General features: G+C 34.2%; 1 protein-coding gene across 1 annotated transcript in view; it reads right to left on the reverse strand.

The window, feature by feature from the left end:
* Positions 1–18,192, reverse strand: part of ELP4 (elongator acetyltransferase complex subunit 4) — a 146,064-nt gene that overhangs the window by 68,367 nt on the left and 59,505 nt on the right. Inside the window, exons 8-9 of the mRNA XM_042785353.1 lie at positions 13,703–13,811; positions 10,892–10,998 (exon numbers count right to left, since the gene is read on the reverse strand). Of these exons, the coding sequence (XP_042641287.1) occupies positions 10,892–10,998; positions 13,703–13,811 (216 nt within the window). The remainder of the gene's footprint in view (positions 1–10,891; positions 10,999–13,702; positions 13,812–18,192) is intronic.

The following is an 18,192-nucleotide window of genomic DNA, read 5'->3' on the forward strand; positions in this document are numbered from 1 at the left end:
CTAAAACTCTGCCAATAAAATGACAGGAAGGCTATTTTTAGTCTAGATGATGTAGACCAAGCACAAACAGCCCATGGCTATGCTACTATAGAGGACCAGATCTAAATACAAATATTAGAGTTTCTTCTTAATGCCTTATTTTCACAGCAACAAGCATTACAAATTACATACTGGTTTGTATCTCTTAATAAACACTTATACTAGAAGGAGAACCATTTTCCCCCTATATTATAGAAGCAAAAGCTCATATAACTCCTGTCACACTACTCTCTGGTGGCAAAAGGTTTATGAAAGGGCATTTGAGGCAGCATAGGAAACCTGTAATCTGCCCAGAATTACAAAACTTTATATCAAAAGGTGAGAAGTACTGATTAAGATGTATATGGAGTTGTCTCAGCGGCTTTAGATTGCAGACCTGAGACATAACTTACTTAAGAGACTACAGTGTTTATTAATTAAGCAACACATTATTGAATCCCTAATAAATCGATGAGGGAAGAGATACAACCAATGGATAACACCACATAACAAAGTGCTGAAAATAAATGCTGCTCAGTTAGCAACATACGGCAGCTCAAGTGGCTAAGGGATGTGTTTATTCTATACTTCACACATAATGTATATCAAGATGGATACAAGCTCTGGCTATATCTAGGAGCAGACTTTCCTTGGTCCATCCCAAGAGTGTAGCTTCAACGTACCCTACTTGGTTCCTACTCTTAATCTGCAAGTGAACACTACCAATTCAGGACACCTATGCCTTTAGGCCAAAGAAAATAACAGAACAAGGTCTTCCTTAGTTTACTCTTTTCCACTCTGATATGATACATGAGATTTAAAATAAAAAGTGGTGAATATTGTATTAAATCACCATATTCTGCTATACTTTCTGACAATACACAGTTAAACATACAATCTTCAGGTTGCACGTGGAAGCCCTCAAAAGCAAGAAATACCTGTGACAGTACACTAGCAAAAGTTTCCTCTTGTTCATCTAATTGTGTGCTGCCTCACAAATAAAAGCAAGTAAGGGTGTATGTACAAAAACTATACTGGAACACTGTAATCCTTAACTGAGAACAGTGGAATGTGACTGTCGTTAAAGTTTTTCTGCCACTCACAGACCCCAAGCCTATCTGCCAACTGCACAGTTCTTGCCTCTGCCAGCTGGAGAGTCTGGAGCTGACCCAGTGACAAGGCAGGCCACTGTACAGCTATTATCCACACACATTAAATGTTTTGCTTACAAATACACTATCAAGGTTCTACTCAAACTCCCAGTAGATATCTGGGTATATCATGAAGACTTCAGAAAATTCCCTCATGGCTCAGCCACCATGGTCAAGTCATCCACCTCAAATGTTCGTACACGGGTCACACAAACCCCATCTTTTTCAGAACAAGTGAGTGTACAGCTCCTCACTAAAGATTACTAAAAATCATAAAACTTTGAATGTTAAGCAATCAGATTATTTTAAGAATAGCAAGCACTGTTCTGGATGCAAAGTGAACTTGATTTCTCTTGCAGAGCAATGCTCACATCCTCCCACTTAAAAGCGATGAACTGCTTTTTATTTTTGTTTTCTGCTTTTACTTTCAAACATGACTCAAGCAGACACACTGCCCAAAGATTATTGGTTTAATATGAGTAAAAAAGTAGGTCCATTTGGTAATTGTTTCATAAACATATGAATTTTATGAATGTCAGAGTGAAAATGCTTCAGTAATTTTCGCTACAACAGACTTGAAGCAGGACAAAAGAAGATGAGGAGCCCATAGAAACTATTTTCATAAGCTAAAAACCATAGGTTTCTCAAACCTTAAATACCTGAAATGAGGCATTTAAACTGAATTATTTTCAGCAAGTGCCACCAGCTGTTTTCTGAAAGTCAATCAGCCTATGGCTGGTATAAGCTGGCACCCAGATTCACTTTATTTATTTATGTATTTATGGACATCAATACAAAGCTTTATTTGCTGTACACTATACAATTACTGCTCACTGTCTTTGGAATGAAGGAATGAAGAAAGAGGGAGCTGAACTCTTACTTCGCAATGCCATTCAAATTCAAGCTATGATTCTGAAGGGGGTTAATATTGTGTTAGCATTAAGCTGGCCAGAAATATCCCTTTAGCTGCAATAAATAGTATTTTTCTTCATAGAGACAGTCTCACTTGGTATTTCAAAAGCTATTGTTTTTTAACATGCAATGAGAAATTTTAAATTACATTGTGCATTATAACAGAATTCTTTGAAAACCATATGTAATACAACCAAGAAAAAGTAAATTAAAAAAAAAAATCAAAACCATGCAACTAAAACAACTGTGAGAAAGAGAGCAATAAAGATGGCATGACCAAAATCTAAGTTTATTTATGCCTTAGGCACCATAGTCCTCAGCCATTTGGCTTATGACAATCTACTTTTTACACAATCCTCTTGGCCAGGAATATAAAAATAAAATGTACTCTGGAATTCAGTCACAAATGATGGGGTATTATTTGTAGGAAGTAGTATTTGCACAACAGTTATAAAACATTTTTGCTTCACCTACAGTATTTTGCAGTCTATGTAGATTTTTTCCTCCTGTCCCCTTTCGGCACTTTTGTTAAATCTTCCAGACTAAGAATAATAGGACCAGTTTGCTCTCAATACAAATAGAAAAAAAATGTTCTGGTATGTTAACGGTTCAGTAAAGGGTAATTTTTTGTGAATTGGTAAAATAAATAGAAGAGCAAAATGGTATAGAACAGTTTTTGTTGAGGTGACAAATTTAAAGAAACCATAAATTTGTGTTTTTCTTATAGATTTATGTTCATCCAAAATCACTAATATTTTTATAAGACTTGAAATGTTAACCCTTAATCTTGAATTTTCAAAATTACAATAAAACATTTTGGAATTTGTTTGATTAAGTGTGTTACCAGATCCAGATGGATGCACATCTTCCATGTGGAGGTATAAAATCCTCCTATTCTCATTCTTTCCAGTAACAGCCCTGAACTCCTACTTCAATGCATTTCAATAAGGTTCAGTGACTTCCTAAAAGCTTTAATTTTTATTTTCCTGCATTTATGGAGATATATAAAATTCAGAGATTTGTTTTACTGTGTAACGGCATGACTGAATTCATTATTCTTTGTGAAGAACATCATGCACCTGTGAAATATGAAATTTTTATGAAAATTTGGTGGTATTTTAAAAAGCATTTACTGGCAGTGGCACTCAGTTCCTGCTGAAAATGACTATGAATATGGTGCTTAACTCTTTTTTCTTCTTAAATGCTCAACATCAATATCCTTCTAATTCACACCCACAGATCTTTGCCTAAAAAGCACTACTAATTTAGTGAAAAATATGATCTTTGTAGATAAGACTTTTTTAATTTTTACCAACCAACATTTTTACAAGAGATCTCTTTAGGCTACCTGTTTTCTAATACTAAGAAAGTGGGAATATGTCAACTACTTTATTTGTCTGGCAAATACATGATAAGTTGACCCATTTATTTACAGACTGAACAAGGCCAACCCATTTAATGCTGCAGCACTGACCCTTAACACAGATCCTGTGCATGAGCAGTCCATTACAATATGTACAAGTGACCTTTAATTGCATTAATGGCTTTGTTGCACGTTCTTCCATTGCGGCAACACAATTATGGTATAAATATTTCTAAACTACACATTATTTGTTTAAATAAAAATATATATGAGTTCTGTTTAATGACAAGAAATTGAAGAGGCACTGTATTATAAGTGTTAAAATTTTGAAAAATGGAATGGCGTCCTCATGTTATACTTGTATAATGTCAAACTACGCATAAACCAAAATTAATTATGAAATAAATTTCAGGATATTACAGATCTTCATATGCAATCTAAAAATTAATGGTACCTTCCTATATTCGTCTTCAGAATATTGAAATAGTTTAATTTACAATATGCAGTATTACATAATAAGGTGATTTTTCAAATTAAATTTTTCATATTTCACAAAATACAAGTTTTCTGAAATTCCATATACCCGCATAAAACTTAATACTTGATTTCAGTTCTATGTATCATCAGCATTCAGGTTTTTTTTTCTTTCTAAATAGGAGAACTCAAAGTATTGTTTTACCACAAGTTATTATAATTTAAAAATAATCTCCCAAAACTTTATCTAAATTGTACTGTCACAATTTTAAACACGTTTATTTATTCAAAATTGTTTGAAAGAATGTAATACATTTTTGACAGGCAGTCTTTTACAATATTGAAATAAAATCCTTGATTTCATCAAACCCTTCATATTCTATGCCTTATTCCTGGAAGGCTCATGCCAAAATGATTTAGTCTGATTTTCTTTAACAATGGTAGGTTGGCGTGACAGCATCTGACAAAACAATTCAGTGAAGTACACCATACCAGGTAAAGAGAACCTGAACTGGCTACTAGATAAAATAATGCAAAATGGAGCTTGGAATTATGAGAGAATTAGTTTTGCAAGAGAATATTTTTGCATTATTATTATTAATTTTAAATTATGAAAATATTATGGTGTTATTACAATCTTTTGAACCATGTTTAAATAAGCCAGTGGTAATGTCATTATTAATATCATGGAGAAAATGGACAGGAAAAATCAATTCAACAGTGGTTTGACTGGCATAAATTGGAGCTTAACTTTGTTACAATGTTTTTTGACTCCCTGTTAGAAAGTTTAGTTTTATATGCAGAATTCCCTGCATTTGAGTTCCTGAGCTGAAGTGGAGCATCCAGTAGTACAGTTTGTCATGTATGAATGATACTATCTGCTCAAGGCAGGCTGAGGAGAAAGAAGCCCCATGAAAGCCCCGAGGGTACTTGTGTTCTCAAATACATAGGGACAAGAGGTCCCAAAGATTTTATTGCAATAGAAAATAAAATAAATACATTTTCTGTAACACTTCAGAAAAGTTCTGTCTCACCTTTGAAACAGGAATACATGTAAAATTTCATCCATGCTCCAGATACAACTATGTTACCCTCTGGCTTGGTAAAAGCAGGTTCCATTCTGAGGTTGTAAGGCCCTAACATGGGGTCAAGTCTTGTAATGTCACCAGTTGCGATCTTAAAATAAAGAGTTGCTTTTATCTATATATGAAGGTATATTGACTAAGCTCCAGGTATAGTGTAGCACATATTAGCTTTGGTGCTACACTATGTGAACTTTATCTCAATGAACAAGAATTAATTCCTTTATTTTACTGACCAATTGGTATAGAATTATCACCTTACTTAAATTTCTAACAAACCAATGTTTTGCCTTCTGTCAGCTCTCAGGCTCACATTTTTTTTTGCTAAAATATTGCCTAAAATAGTTCATTAACTCAAATGCATTTGTTTATTTATGAAATTACTCAACTTTATAAACATCAGTGAAATATAATCAGGATTAGGGGGAGTCATTAATGAAGGCTGCTTTAAATTTTCTTGGACGAAGCCTATAAGAAGTGATGCTATGAAAAGTACAGTGGACACCTAATTTTCACTGATACAGAGGTTGGCATGGCATGTGCACATATTTTAAATGTATGCTGATCCCATATGTACTAATGACAGGGTTGATTTGTTCCTCCAGAAGATATAGCTCATGAATAACCTTATGTCCATACTTGTTCTTGATGCATTTATTGAATAATTACAAAATAGTTCCAGGAGAACAGTTCTGGCACTCAGTGACATCATCATCTTCCAGGTCACTTAGGACCAAATTTATGCTGTGCTAATCCCACACTGAAGCACTGCAAACATCCGTTCTGACTTTGTTTTACCCACCTGTTTTGGTAAATAATCTATAGCACTGGCTAATTGCACGTCTCCTTTGCAAATAAGTTTACCACAGTACAGTATGTATAAAATAAGCAATTAAAAGGGATAGAATAAAAAAAAAATATAGAAATACAGAGATTTCAGATGGAAGCTACCTAAGACTTATTTCCTGGTTTTAATTGCCAAATTCATCATCTTCAAAGAGAAGAGTTTTTAAGTCTTCTTCCAAATACCAATGCTAGACACATAACATACACATGAATATCTGAAGTTGAAACTCAATCTGGCTTATTTTGTCAGTCATTAATTTTCTTATTGCCCTTTATTGATATATGAAAAAGGACATTATTTTAATGCCTTTGGAACCATACATTTACTTTTAATTCTATATAGAATCAATTGCTGTTTTTTTGGTGATTATTTTTCCTTCCAAAGTTATAACTTTTTACTCTGGCACTTACCACTAGGAAAAATGCACTGCAGAGTGCTCCATAGTACCATATTGTATCTGCCTGCCACTGAGAAACCAGCAACCTTCCTGCCACAAGACTCTAATTCTGAATTTCTCCTCCTCCTGTTAGGAAACATCTCTCAGAAAAGAATCTCTTGAACTCATACACTAAGCTCTGGAAACTTACTTATTTTTGCTGCATGGCAATTCTTAATATAGAATGAGACTTGGCGTCAAACTGAGCTGTCTTTTAAAGATTTTTATTCTGGTTTGCACAGGTGTCATATAGCCATTAAAAAGAGAATTATATTAGCTGGTTTGTACTTGCATATTGATCAAAATAAAAAAAATTCACAACTATTTATTACAGACAAACTGTATTGTACAACTTGTAGGAAAAAGCTTATTCCCTATACTATTAATAATTGACTGTTACCTTAAAACTTAAAAAAATCAGCAGTAAAGCAAAACTAGGGAATAAAAAAAAAACCCACTCACAAATTTTCCTATTTGCAAACATTTATCTGAATTTATCAAAATTTTTAACTTTAAATATGTAATTTTAAAGTTAAAAAGGTTTATGTTGACCAGACAGTAACAAAGGGAGTTAATCAAATATGAATCTTCTCCAACTGTCTTGTCAAACCAGGTAATGATGTCCTGCCAGCCAAACTCAGAGGGAACATGTGAAACAAATACAAAAGTAAACAGGCCTTAAGCTGCCCAAGGGAAAGTCAGCAAGATGGCAATTTCAATCATTTGGAATAATACTAAAGCAGCCTTAGGCTTTTCTCAGAATGGAAACATGTCACTGTTACTGCAATATTTCAACAAATCAGACTGCAAAAGAAAGGAACACTTATGTAATCGGAGCTGTGAAACAGTGCTTTACTCAGTGGTAAGGTGGAAAATAATTAAGAGGAAATTCCCTTTTTGCAAGTAATTGTAAATGTATCTAAATAACAATGACAAACTATGTTTCCTTAGAAATTTCAAGGACTGAAAAAATCACATTTAGGCAGATTCCTTTAGTTTTGATACCGAAGGCTTTGGAACAACAAAGATAAAGCTCAATCAAATAAAACTATGAACATAATGTTCCTACAAAATTTATCAAATGTTGATAAAAGCTACATTCAGTGCTACAGACAAAGCAGAAAGTACTTCAAGAACAATTCTGCTGAAGTTTCATTAAGATGAGTGGGTTGTCATATCATTTAACTGAGAAATCAAAAAATATTTCAAATATTTGGGGAACTTACCTAATCAGTAAACTTTCAGTATGTGTCTAGTCATGTAGCCATCTTTTAGTCAATCATCAGAAAATCAAAGGCAAATTGGCATGACTCAACCCAAACTTTAATACCGCATGATTGTGTCGTGTAAGCTTGTTTTGTGCGAGGGCTGCTGTGGTTTTAGCAGGGAGATTAACGACCGGACCTAAGCTGGCCTCCAAACCTTGCCCTGCTGATGCCTCAAGCCCTTTGAAGTCTGACCATCATACCTGGCAAAACAACAGTGGGAACTAGGCTGGTGTCAGATCTAATCAAGTTTCCTGCTTCAGCATAGCTAACTATGGGGTACACTAATTGGCCCAATTGCGGATTATACCTTTTGCTACAGATTCAAGACAATAATTTAGTCAAATGATGGTTTTTATCTCCTTCTAATTAAGATTCCAAAGTGGGAAGAAATAGGATTAGACAGGCTAACTTCAAAATTGTGTCCTTTAAAGTGGTATGCACATAAGATAAATCTCTGATAATATTGCATATAATAATACATTGCTAGTAAATAACGTGAAGATTTGGGAAAGCTTAATATAGCCACAGCACCTTTTACCATAAACATGTAAGTTTTCCTGGAAAGGGTCTACCTCATAATTTACAAATGGAAAATGAACACTCATGAATATTCATTAAAAACATTTTCATAATGAATTAAAAAAAAAGTCCCTTTAGAATACATTTCAGTCAATCTTATTTTGATGAAGAAGATACAAGAAAAACTGAAACAGTTAAATGATTCTGCAGACTATAAAGAGGCGGAGTCTGTTCCACAAAACTGCAATCTAACTCTGTATGGTTTGGCCCTCATCAGTAAAAAACCTGAAATGTGAAATCCACTTTATTATTTAACTGGTGAGCAAACTAGAGATGAGAAAATCCATATCACATGCCCTTATTTTAAACTGTAAAAAAATAAGTCTAGTGACAAAAAACCTTTCTGAGAAATTTTACCATAAATCATAGGTTCTGTATTTCTACCTTTTCTTATGTAATTTGATTTTAAAGTGGCATTTCAAGCAGAGGTCAATATTTTTGCCCAAAATTGGGTATATAACTAAAGAGAAGCTTTCAAAAAACTGTAATACACTCAAAATATATTTTTATTTCACATTAAGCTACATACTAAAGAAGTCATAAACTTCATTGCACTTTGCATAAAGCACACTGTTGCTTGCAACACGCACCATGTGTTTTTACCACCAGAACCAAACCTGACTGCTGACTCATCACATTCTCACTGCAGAAACCCATTTTAGAAGACTGCATTCACATCCCTTCTTAATTCAATTTTCCCTTGCTCTTATTGGCCTCATTGCTCTAGTCAGCCTAGCTGTAGTATGCCTCCCCTAATAGTACGAGGAAGAAAAATGTGTATTATAGATTTGTGAAATGTGTACAGCAAGATCAAAGCAGGACAGTGATCTAACACGTTCAAAAGGGGATAGTTTGTGTCACTTCATCTTACAGAAAACATAATTCTAACAAAACCTGAAATTATTCAAAAGGCTCTGCAGCTGAGCAATGAAGGGAGAAATTATACAAGTAAATCATCTTTGCATGTCTAGGGCAACAGGTTGTTTCAAGAGTTCTATTACACTCCTGTTTCCAGTGTTTCTACCCCATGGCTAATTCAACTCTTTTTAGAGACCCTCCTGCTAAGGTTTTTTTTTTGTTTTTGCTTCCAAATTACATTACAAATTAGAATCTCAAATACAGCTGACAGAAAAAATTATATTCTGAGACAGGATTCATAGTGAGGAAAAAAAACCCCAAATATTCTAATTCTTGGTTATAACAAATGAGAATTTACTATGCTGTGAAATGAGAGTGCATACTTCTCCGTACTTCTGAAAACAGTAAGAACATTTATATTTTAAACCCAAACACAGACTATTAAGGTTTTTGTTTCTAATGTACTGTTCACAAGCGGTTGTTAAAATGGTTTAATAACTCACCATGCCTGGTTTCACTAACTTCATTCTCTGGAAAGTGAGAAACATTATAAAGGAATGTCTTGGGGGGAAAAAAGGCCCTCCTTCCCATATTTGCCTTTAAGTGGCTTCTGAAGAGGATACCTTTAGTTGAGAAACTTCTAGCACTCATGCAGAGATGACCTGCATGAAGAACTGGTTGCCTGATTAACTATTAACTACTCTCAATAGGATTAGATAATTAAACACATTGATGACCATTAATTAGGAGGAGGGCACCTTAATTTGTCACTTGATAGGGCCCTTTCAATGATTTATAGGTTAGGGCTACTTGCAATTGTGAAGGGGAGGGGTCAGTGAAGAGGGAGAACCCTTAAGTTACCTTATCAAGTGGCCAGCTAAAAAGGGCAGAGGGTCAAATAAGGGCCAAAGTGGTCACTTAAGGGTGAAGTCCCAAACACCAAAGCAGTGCCAAGCCACATTGACCATCATTTGGTGATGGAGTAAAAAATATGCTAATTTATTGGTGGCAATTCTCTCTTTTTATGGTTTCAAGCAGTTAAGACAAGTGGCCTGCTTAAGAGCTTTTCATTTGAAAAGAGATTAAACAAAATGGTTTGTCAGGGATGCTTGGCTGTTTTATGTCTTTGTTAAAAAAAAAATTGCCTAGACTGTACTGATGACTATCACATCACCCTGAAAGCCATCTTCCATCTCTAAGCATTACTTGGTTAATAAATACATCGGCTCTAATTGCTTAATAGTGCTATGTTCATTTGCTCTTTAGCAAGATTAAAATGAAATACATCTTTTGTATTACTGCCTTCTATCAGGACTGTCTGCATAAAGGTCACAGAAAAAAGTTTAAATTTAGTAGGAAATTTACTTAAGGACATTAGTGTAAATGATACTGTGTTTAAAATGACATAAAAGAGCGAAAGGTGATTTCAGTAATGCAAAGAAAATGGTTTCTGAATACTGATAAGGACACTTATCCCTCATACCACACACAATTTTAGGCAGCATTATACATTAAAATCCCTCTACTGGGGTAATAACATGTAGCTACTTTCCCACCCACTAACACAAGTAAGAGCAAGTCATTAACATTTAATTAAATATGCTCCTGACATCCTTAGAAACATGTCACGCTTTGTTATTGAAGGTTGTGGCCTACTTTCCATGTACATTTTAAACCAAAATAAACTATTTATAACAGACTGATTTAGTGCAGCAAACAAGACATTTTTAATTAGTAGGCAGATTACAATATTTTATAAAACTGTTGTGAACAGCAAAACCAGAATGAAATGAATTTATAACATCTTATGCATAGTTTATGTATTTCACAAAAAGAAATATAAGAGATGGGATTAGCTCCACCTTTTGGGTTCTAAATAGTGAAACGAAACTGTTTCTCTTACCTCAATGGTGAACAGCTTCCTTTTTAATCTAAAAGCAAGGTCCTTCGTGTCTGATACATCACAGATCAAGCTATTAAGCCGAGGAATCTGACGTACATGAACCAAACCTTGTGGAAAGAAAGAGTAAAGGAGGGAAAAAAATTAAGAAAACGCTGTCATCCAGATGCATAAATTAGAGTCTTACAGCAGAATTCTGTATATTTACACACACTCATCCTCCCCTTTTTAAACTGGAGCTTACTACCAGGAGCAATGAAGCAAACAGTGCGATTATATTCAAGTAATCAAGCAGAATAAGATAAACAGAAATCCTTGTGCGAGGAAAACTAATTGCACTTTGGTACAGAAGTACAGATGTAAAGAGGGATCTTAATACTTGTCAAAACTACAGCCGGTTTGTGTGTGATTTTCTCTTGTATTTACAGTAAGCAAATATGGCTATCACCTTGCATGCTGCCCACGGCACCACTGAGTGATCTTTATTTTATTAAATGCACCAGTAAGCAGCCAGCAAAACAAGGCTTATGGGTTACTGATAACCACTGAAGCTCTAATGAGAAGTACTTCGTTTTGCGCCCTCAAAATGACTTCAGAAAAGTTTCAGGAAAATACAGATTTAGACCATGATTTTTGATAAATTTTAACCCCTATGCCATTCCAGGAGAAATATGTTTTCTTCATGGAGGAGACTTATATAGCTGTTCAGATGTTTTTAACAGTACTAGGTGCACTGCAAGCTCTGCATTCTGTCAGCCGCAACTCAAGCTGATTTTTTCTGACAAGGACGCTGGATGGTTTTTGTGCAGCCTAATATAGTTTCTGAACAACCTAAGGGTGATTTTCTACATCTGAAAACCAGGAAAATTCTACAGGCTTCTCAATTACTGGCCTATATTTGCTTTTCAGAAAGCCAGCATCTAAATGGAAATACTGAACATTTAGAAAAGACATTTTACTTGAAAACGGCAGCTGTGAGAAAAACCGCAAACATTAAAATCCTAATTTAAAATAGGGCAAGTATTTTTTTAGGGTTTTGCTTATTTTTTTTTAAAGGAAGAATAAGGGAAGAAAGTTTCCTAATATTGAAGTACATTAAAAAGCATAATTTTTATGGGTATTAACTACAAAAATTCTCAAGAATTTTAGAAAAATATTTTTACACTTTGAAACCTCTATCCCTGCCTCCAGTCTGGTGACAAGTAAGAATTATTTGTTTGGCTTTTGAGTTCAAAATACAATTATTATATATAGGAACAGCAAGTATAACACAGGATTGCTTATATACAGTATTCTAAAAATTTTATTGAAGAACAGTCTGTATCATTGTTTTGTTATTTTATTTACTTTTCAATCATTTAAATTTGCAGGCATCTTAATAAAATTATGAATGCAGGATTCTTTAAATAATGCAATAATTTAATCAAACTTCTCCTGAGTAATGTCAATATCTTCCATCCTCTGCAGTAAATAAATAATCTTAAAATACATACTTAATCAAAAAGAATCCACAAAGTTAAAGCTGTTAAAAATACCTATTTTTAGAATGTTAAATTTAGGTTGCTTAAACCTCAGAAGTTATGTATATTGGCATATAATTTTCATTAAGTGGTACCAAAAATGATTTAGCCTACATTTTTACATGAAACCAGGAAATAACTGCTAAAACACACATTGTCTTAAAGGATCTCTTCAGTACTGAGAAAAGGAGTATCAAATTGACAGAATTATGTTAGCATAAACAAATGCCACATCACGATTATACACTTGGAAAAATAATTAGGCAAATTATTCTAGCTTTTGTTCACGGTTTCTTTTTCATTCACCTTTTTTCAGATAATGAAATGTGCACTATTTTCATAGTCAGTAAGATTTTTCTCTGACTTATTAATTACAGCCTGCATACACACAGTGGTGTCTCAACACCATGTTTGCTTCCTTTTTCTATATATTCTGCTATGTAAAACACTGCCACATTCTCACATGTTTACAGCAGGTTTTGGATAAGCAGTTTACTTTCAACTAAAGGTTTCCATGGAACTACAGTAGTATCACAATAATAATAGCTGTAATTTATGCACACTCAGAGTACCGCTCTGGATTAGCTAAAACTGTTTGTTATTCACTGCTTTGGCTATGCATAACTTCTAATATTTAAAAATTTAAATAGTTCTGCTGCAACAGCTAACAAAATCTTCTGGAAACAAAATGCAAGATTAAACACCATTACACATTTTGAAGATAAATCACTTGAAAGGCTACATGACTTTTTACCAAAATTAGTTTCATATTTACATGCCACACATATCCACATTAATTTCTTTAAATGAGTAAGTGCTGTAACTTAAAGCTAAAAAATAGAACATTATTTTAAAAGTTTATATTGCACATCATTTAGCAGTTTATTCACCTTAATATAATATATGTTTTTCCATGTTCTCTATTTAAAACTTGGCAGATCAAAAGTATTGATTTCATGACAAGTTCAGCTAGCTGGTCAGATGATTGCCAAGCCTCCTCTGCATGTGAATTCCCCAAAGCCTGCCTGTTGAGATGTACATCTGATTGAGCCATGCCTCAGTAATACGGCTTGACAACATGCAAGGAGTTGCCATGTTTCCTTTGCAGCCTTAATGCACTTTACTGAAAATTTTCCTAACTCAAGACTGGTTACCAAGGAGAAACATTTAAGAGGTATATTCCAAAATGAAATCAAATGCTACTTTATAGCAGATACCCAATTGGAGGGTAAACTGCTAAGTGCCCTAGAAACACTCAGGGCAGACATTTTGCATTGCTAAGGATGGAACTTACCGTGGTAATCCTTGTATAATGGATTGGTTTCTCTCTCAGAGCCAATAAATGATTCAAGACCAACTACCATATCTGACAAGTTTGTTACACGTTCCATAATTGCTTTATTCTGTAAGACATGGAAACAAAATACACATCCTATGTGATGAAAAAGGTAATTAATGTTCATAGAGTAAGTCTTGGCTTACTTAATGACAAACTGTGGGGAAAAATAGGTCATCAATACTTAGAAATTACATTAGAGGGCTTTTTTCTTTTTTTCTTAAAAACCCCATACATTTGACAAGGAGAAACCATAAAAAGGCTAACTCAGCACTAAATTAATATTTTCCTAAATCTTCATAATATAAGCATTTGCTCACATCAGAAATATTTACAAGCTATGTGGCAGTTAAGTGTCTCTCATTGACTTCTACTGTGAGTCACATGTGCAGCTTTTGTGTTCCGAAACCCTTGTTTTTTAATACACTTAGGCATATTACCTCTAGTATTTTGAGTAAGCACTACCTGCATGATTATTCATTTTGGTTATCAGTCAAATAATATGGAAAACCAAATAATTTTCTCCAGTATTTTTCTTTCTAAAAGTTCCTCTTTAGCTAAAGCTTTAAGTTGCGTTATAATTTCTCAATGTATTCGTGATTCATAAGTGATACCTTATGTGTTGTACAAAAATCTACTGTCATGTGCCTAAAATAAGATGTTTTTTGCACAGCTTTCTTTACTTAATTTTATACAGCAGATAGCAACATTCAAAGGTTGCATGAGAGATCTTTAGAGGTAATTCAGGATAAAATGTTCTTAAATGCTTTGATGATGTCACTATTCAATGAGCAAAAAAATAGACTAATCTGTGTTAAAAAGCAAATTATTTAAGACAAGAATTCTTCAAGCTGCCTGGACAGCTGGTATACTCTTGCCCTTTATGGCTGTACGATGCTATGCCCATCACACCTTCAGGGGTACGAAGACCAATCACCTCAAAATACCCATTCCAAGTATGAATACCCATTCCAAGTTACAGTTCCATATTTTTTATTCATTTTAAAGCATTTTGTACATTCTGCACTTCTTTCATAAACTATATGACTGACACTTACTATGAAAGGTTAATTTAAATACTGGTAAACTACTCCATAATAACACTTTATAAAGTAATTAGGAGCAGACAGAAGGGAAACATCCCTAGATATGTTAGAAAAGTCTATGCATTGTACTGACATACAGGTTTATTAAAGTGGTCATCAATACAACAACTGCTTTCATGAACCCACATTTCAGTAACAGCATATTCCCTAGCCTCAGAGAAGCCTACGAAGCAGACACAAAAGGTGAACATTTCCTACTCCCATCAAAGAATAAACTGAATTCTGATTTTTGACCACTGCATAAAGTAACTTCTAGCCTGTCCTGCACAGCCCAATCTGCTCAGGTTACAAGGTCTAAATCCACTGATCCCATGGCACCTTTACACCCCCTCCCTTCCCCACCTTATGGGCCAGATGGCATTAAATCCTGGGGACTGGTCTCTTTTCAAAGCCGCTACTTGTGCACAGGCCAAAATGATCTATCCCCATGGAATCGGGGAACTTCAATTTTACCTACAAAATCCGACAATGGATAATGATAAAATCATGTTATACCACAGAATTTCCTTTCTGAGGAACAACTAAGTGATCTAAGGTAAAAAAAACACTGCCTACACTTCAATCCCCAAACTTTGTTATTATATCCATCCCTGAAATATTAAAGCTGACTTGCATATTATTTCCTCTTCTAGGAAGAGAGAGACAGTACACTATATTTTAATGGAAACTTTTGGTCACATTATTCTACAGGGGCAATCACATAAAAATGGTATAAATATAAATGTGAAGTAGCCAGTGACTTCTATAAATCCACAGAGCAGAAATTACTGTATTTTACCAGTTCTTTTGCTGGATGTTATTTGTATAAGCAAGAAATACAAAATTGTTACATAAATAAATAAACACTGGTGATTTCTGGAAGCTAATCTAAACTCTTGGTATAGAAAAAATATTCTCTCATTTGAAAAAACATTTTCTGTTCATTAATGTTTTTCCTTGCTGTGTTTGACAACAATGGGTCACAAAAACTGTGGACAGAAAGATGCTCAACAATCAGCAAGGTATCCTCATAACAGTCCTGCAAACCATAAGAATAGCATCTTTCCTATTTAGTCTTAATTCTGGAAAGATTAAAGTGAAGGATAGCAATTCAATATTTGCCTAATGATACATACTTCAATATGTTGTTTTCAGCTCTTCTTCTGAACAGGTTTGCTTTCTTAAATTGTAGTCTGCTTGCCCATGTTGATTTTTTTTTTTGTTTTTAAAGTGTGTCAAAATATTCTCCTGGCTTAATGCAGTGTATCTTGGGAAATATTTTGCACAGTGAATCGCCACACCAAACAGACATTTGCTTATGTGGCATTGTTGCCATAGATCTGTATCTATCATGTATTTTCTAGTTTGCAGCGTTCAGCACATTAATGTCCAATCAAAGCTGACGTCAGCACACAGATAGTTGTGATGTATGGCATACTGACATAAACACACAAATCATGTTGCCCCATCTGGGCCTGAAAATTTAACAGAGCTCCAGATCTTCCTCCAGCCCCATACAAATCTACCTCCTGCTTCTGGCATAAACTTGGCAGCTCTGGAGGTGAGCCAGGACATGGTTAGGAGGGAAGCCAGGAATGGGGAGATTCAGGGAAAGAGTTTGTTGGCAGCTAGAAGAGGTATTGTTTTAAATTACACTAAAAAATAAAAAAAAAATCCAAACCCAGTCCTGGAAAGTTTTCAGCCTTGCTAGATGTACTGCAGTTTTTCTACATTAGTTAGTTCAGCCAAAATGTAATTATTGTAACAACATGGTAGCAGCCCTGTTGTGCAGGCTGGGCTGGGCAACCATTCTATATCTTACTTTGTGCTCACTGTTTTATACACATTTTCTTTTAAGTACAAACTTGCAATATGTGGGTTCAACCAAAGTGTACTTTCAAAACAAAGTCCCAAGAAAAGCCATGTAGCTAGTTGGATATGTAAATGGGAACTATATATGTGTTTAACCAGCTTTTGGGAAGGGCAATTATAGAAAAAGATTGTTTTGTCCTACTAATTTATTTGCAGAATCTACATAGCTTTGAGTAATCATTTGTGCATGTTTAAAAATATTTATTTACAAATAAAGCAATTCAAAATGTATCATCTTCTGTGTCTGAGTATAAAGCATGGTATTCTACCAACACAAATATATGTATAGCCTGTATGCTCAAACTTGCACACTGAAATTAATACTGTGTGTTTCTACTGGATTGAGTTCTTAATGTACCACAATTTTATCATTACTACTATTAATCAAATCATTCTTGGTTCATCTAGATTCCATATTAGGAAAAAAATCTGTCTTTTCTACTCTGCCCTAATTTCTAGTTCTCCTCTGATTTCCTGTCAAAATTTTTCTAACACCCAGAGATATGTCCTCCCATTTTTATTTTGCCAGTTTCTAAAGAAAGTAAAAACCTCACAGAATTTATGTAATGAATATATTTAAATTCTCAGTCCTTGCACTGCATTAAGTAAAGTCAAAGAATGGAAACTTTCCTTAGAACAGCTTCAACTTTTCTACGTAGTACATATAAACAATCTAAAAATTTAAAAGGAAAGTAAGAGACTCATGTTAAAGACCTACAAGGAGATCCAAATAACACCTGTATAAATACATTAAGCTCTTGAATCACATGGGCTTTGTGTATTTGCATTTGTATTCTGATCAATACATTAACATAACTTTAATACTTATTTATATACTGAATTGAAAATAAGGTATTTAAGATGATGTCTCTTTTCAAAGAGACATCAGGCCTATATTTTGGTAGAGGGCTATACTTGACTTCTGTACCTTTACATTCTGGTAATCTAATCCCATCACTAATTTTATTTTAAAACATTTAATTAAAAGTTAATACATTGAATCCTAAAATGGGTTTCATTACCTACAAAACTACTTACAAATGACTGTTAGCACTGGGACAAAAACCAGTTTAAATGGTGAGTTGCATATGACAACATTGAATTTAAAGATGAATTCAGATACTCCTCCCCCTCAAGTCTAGTTAAAACTGTAATTGTAGGCAACAATTTGTGTTGTTACCAACAGGTGAGTCCAGTAATCCTGACACTTCATTTGAAAGGCAGTCTCAATAATAAACAGTGAGCAAGTTCATGCAAAGTAATATGAACCTTATGGATTCAAAGCAAATTTTGGTGTGTGAATTTTCCAGAAAAAGCTCAAAAATCAGTTGTGCCTTTTTTATTTCTGTTACATTCTGTCATAAAGCTAAAGTAAGCTTAGTACTGTAACACAGGCAGCCACACTGGACTATAATGAAACACTGTCTGGATATTCAATAGATTAAAAAATTCTTGATATTGTCTAACAGATTATCACACAATGATGTGGTA

The sequence above is a fragment of the Tyto alba genome, unplaced genomic scaffold, assembly GCF_018691265.1.
Source record: "Tyto alba isolate M040663 unplaced genomic scaffold, T.alba_DEE_v4.0 Super-Scaffold_8, whole genome shotgun sequence".
In the NCBI taxonomy this organism is placed as follows: domain Eukaryota; kingdom Metazoa; phylum Chordata; class Aves; order Strigiformes; family Tytonidae; genus Tyto; species Tyto alba.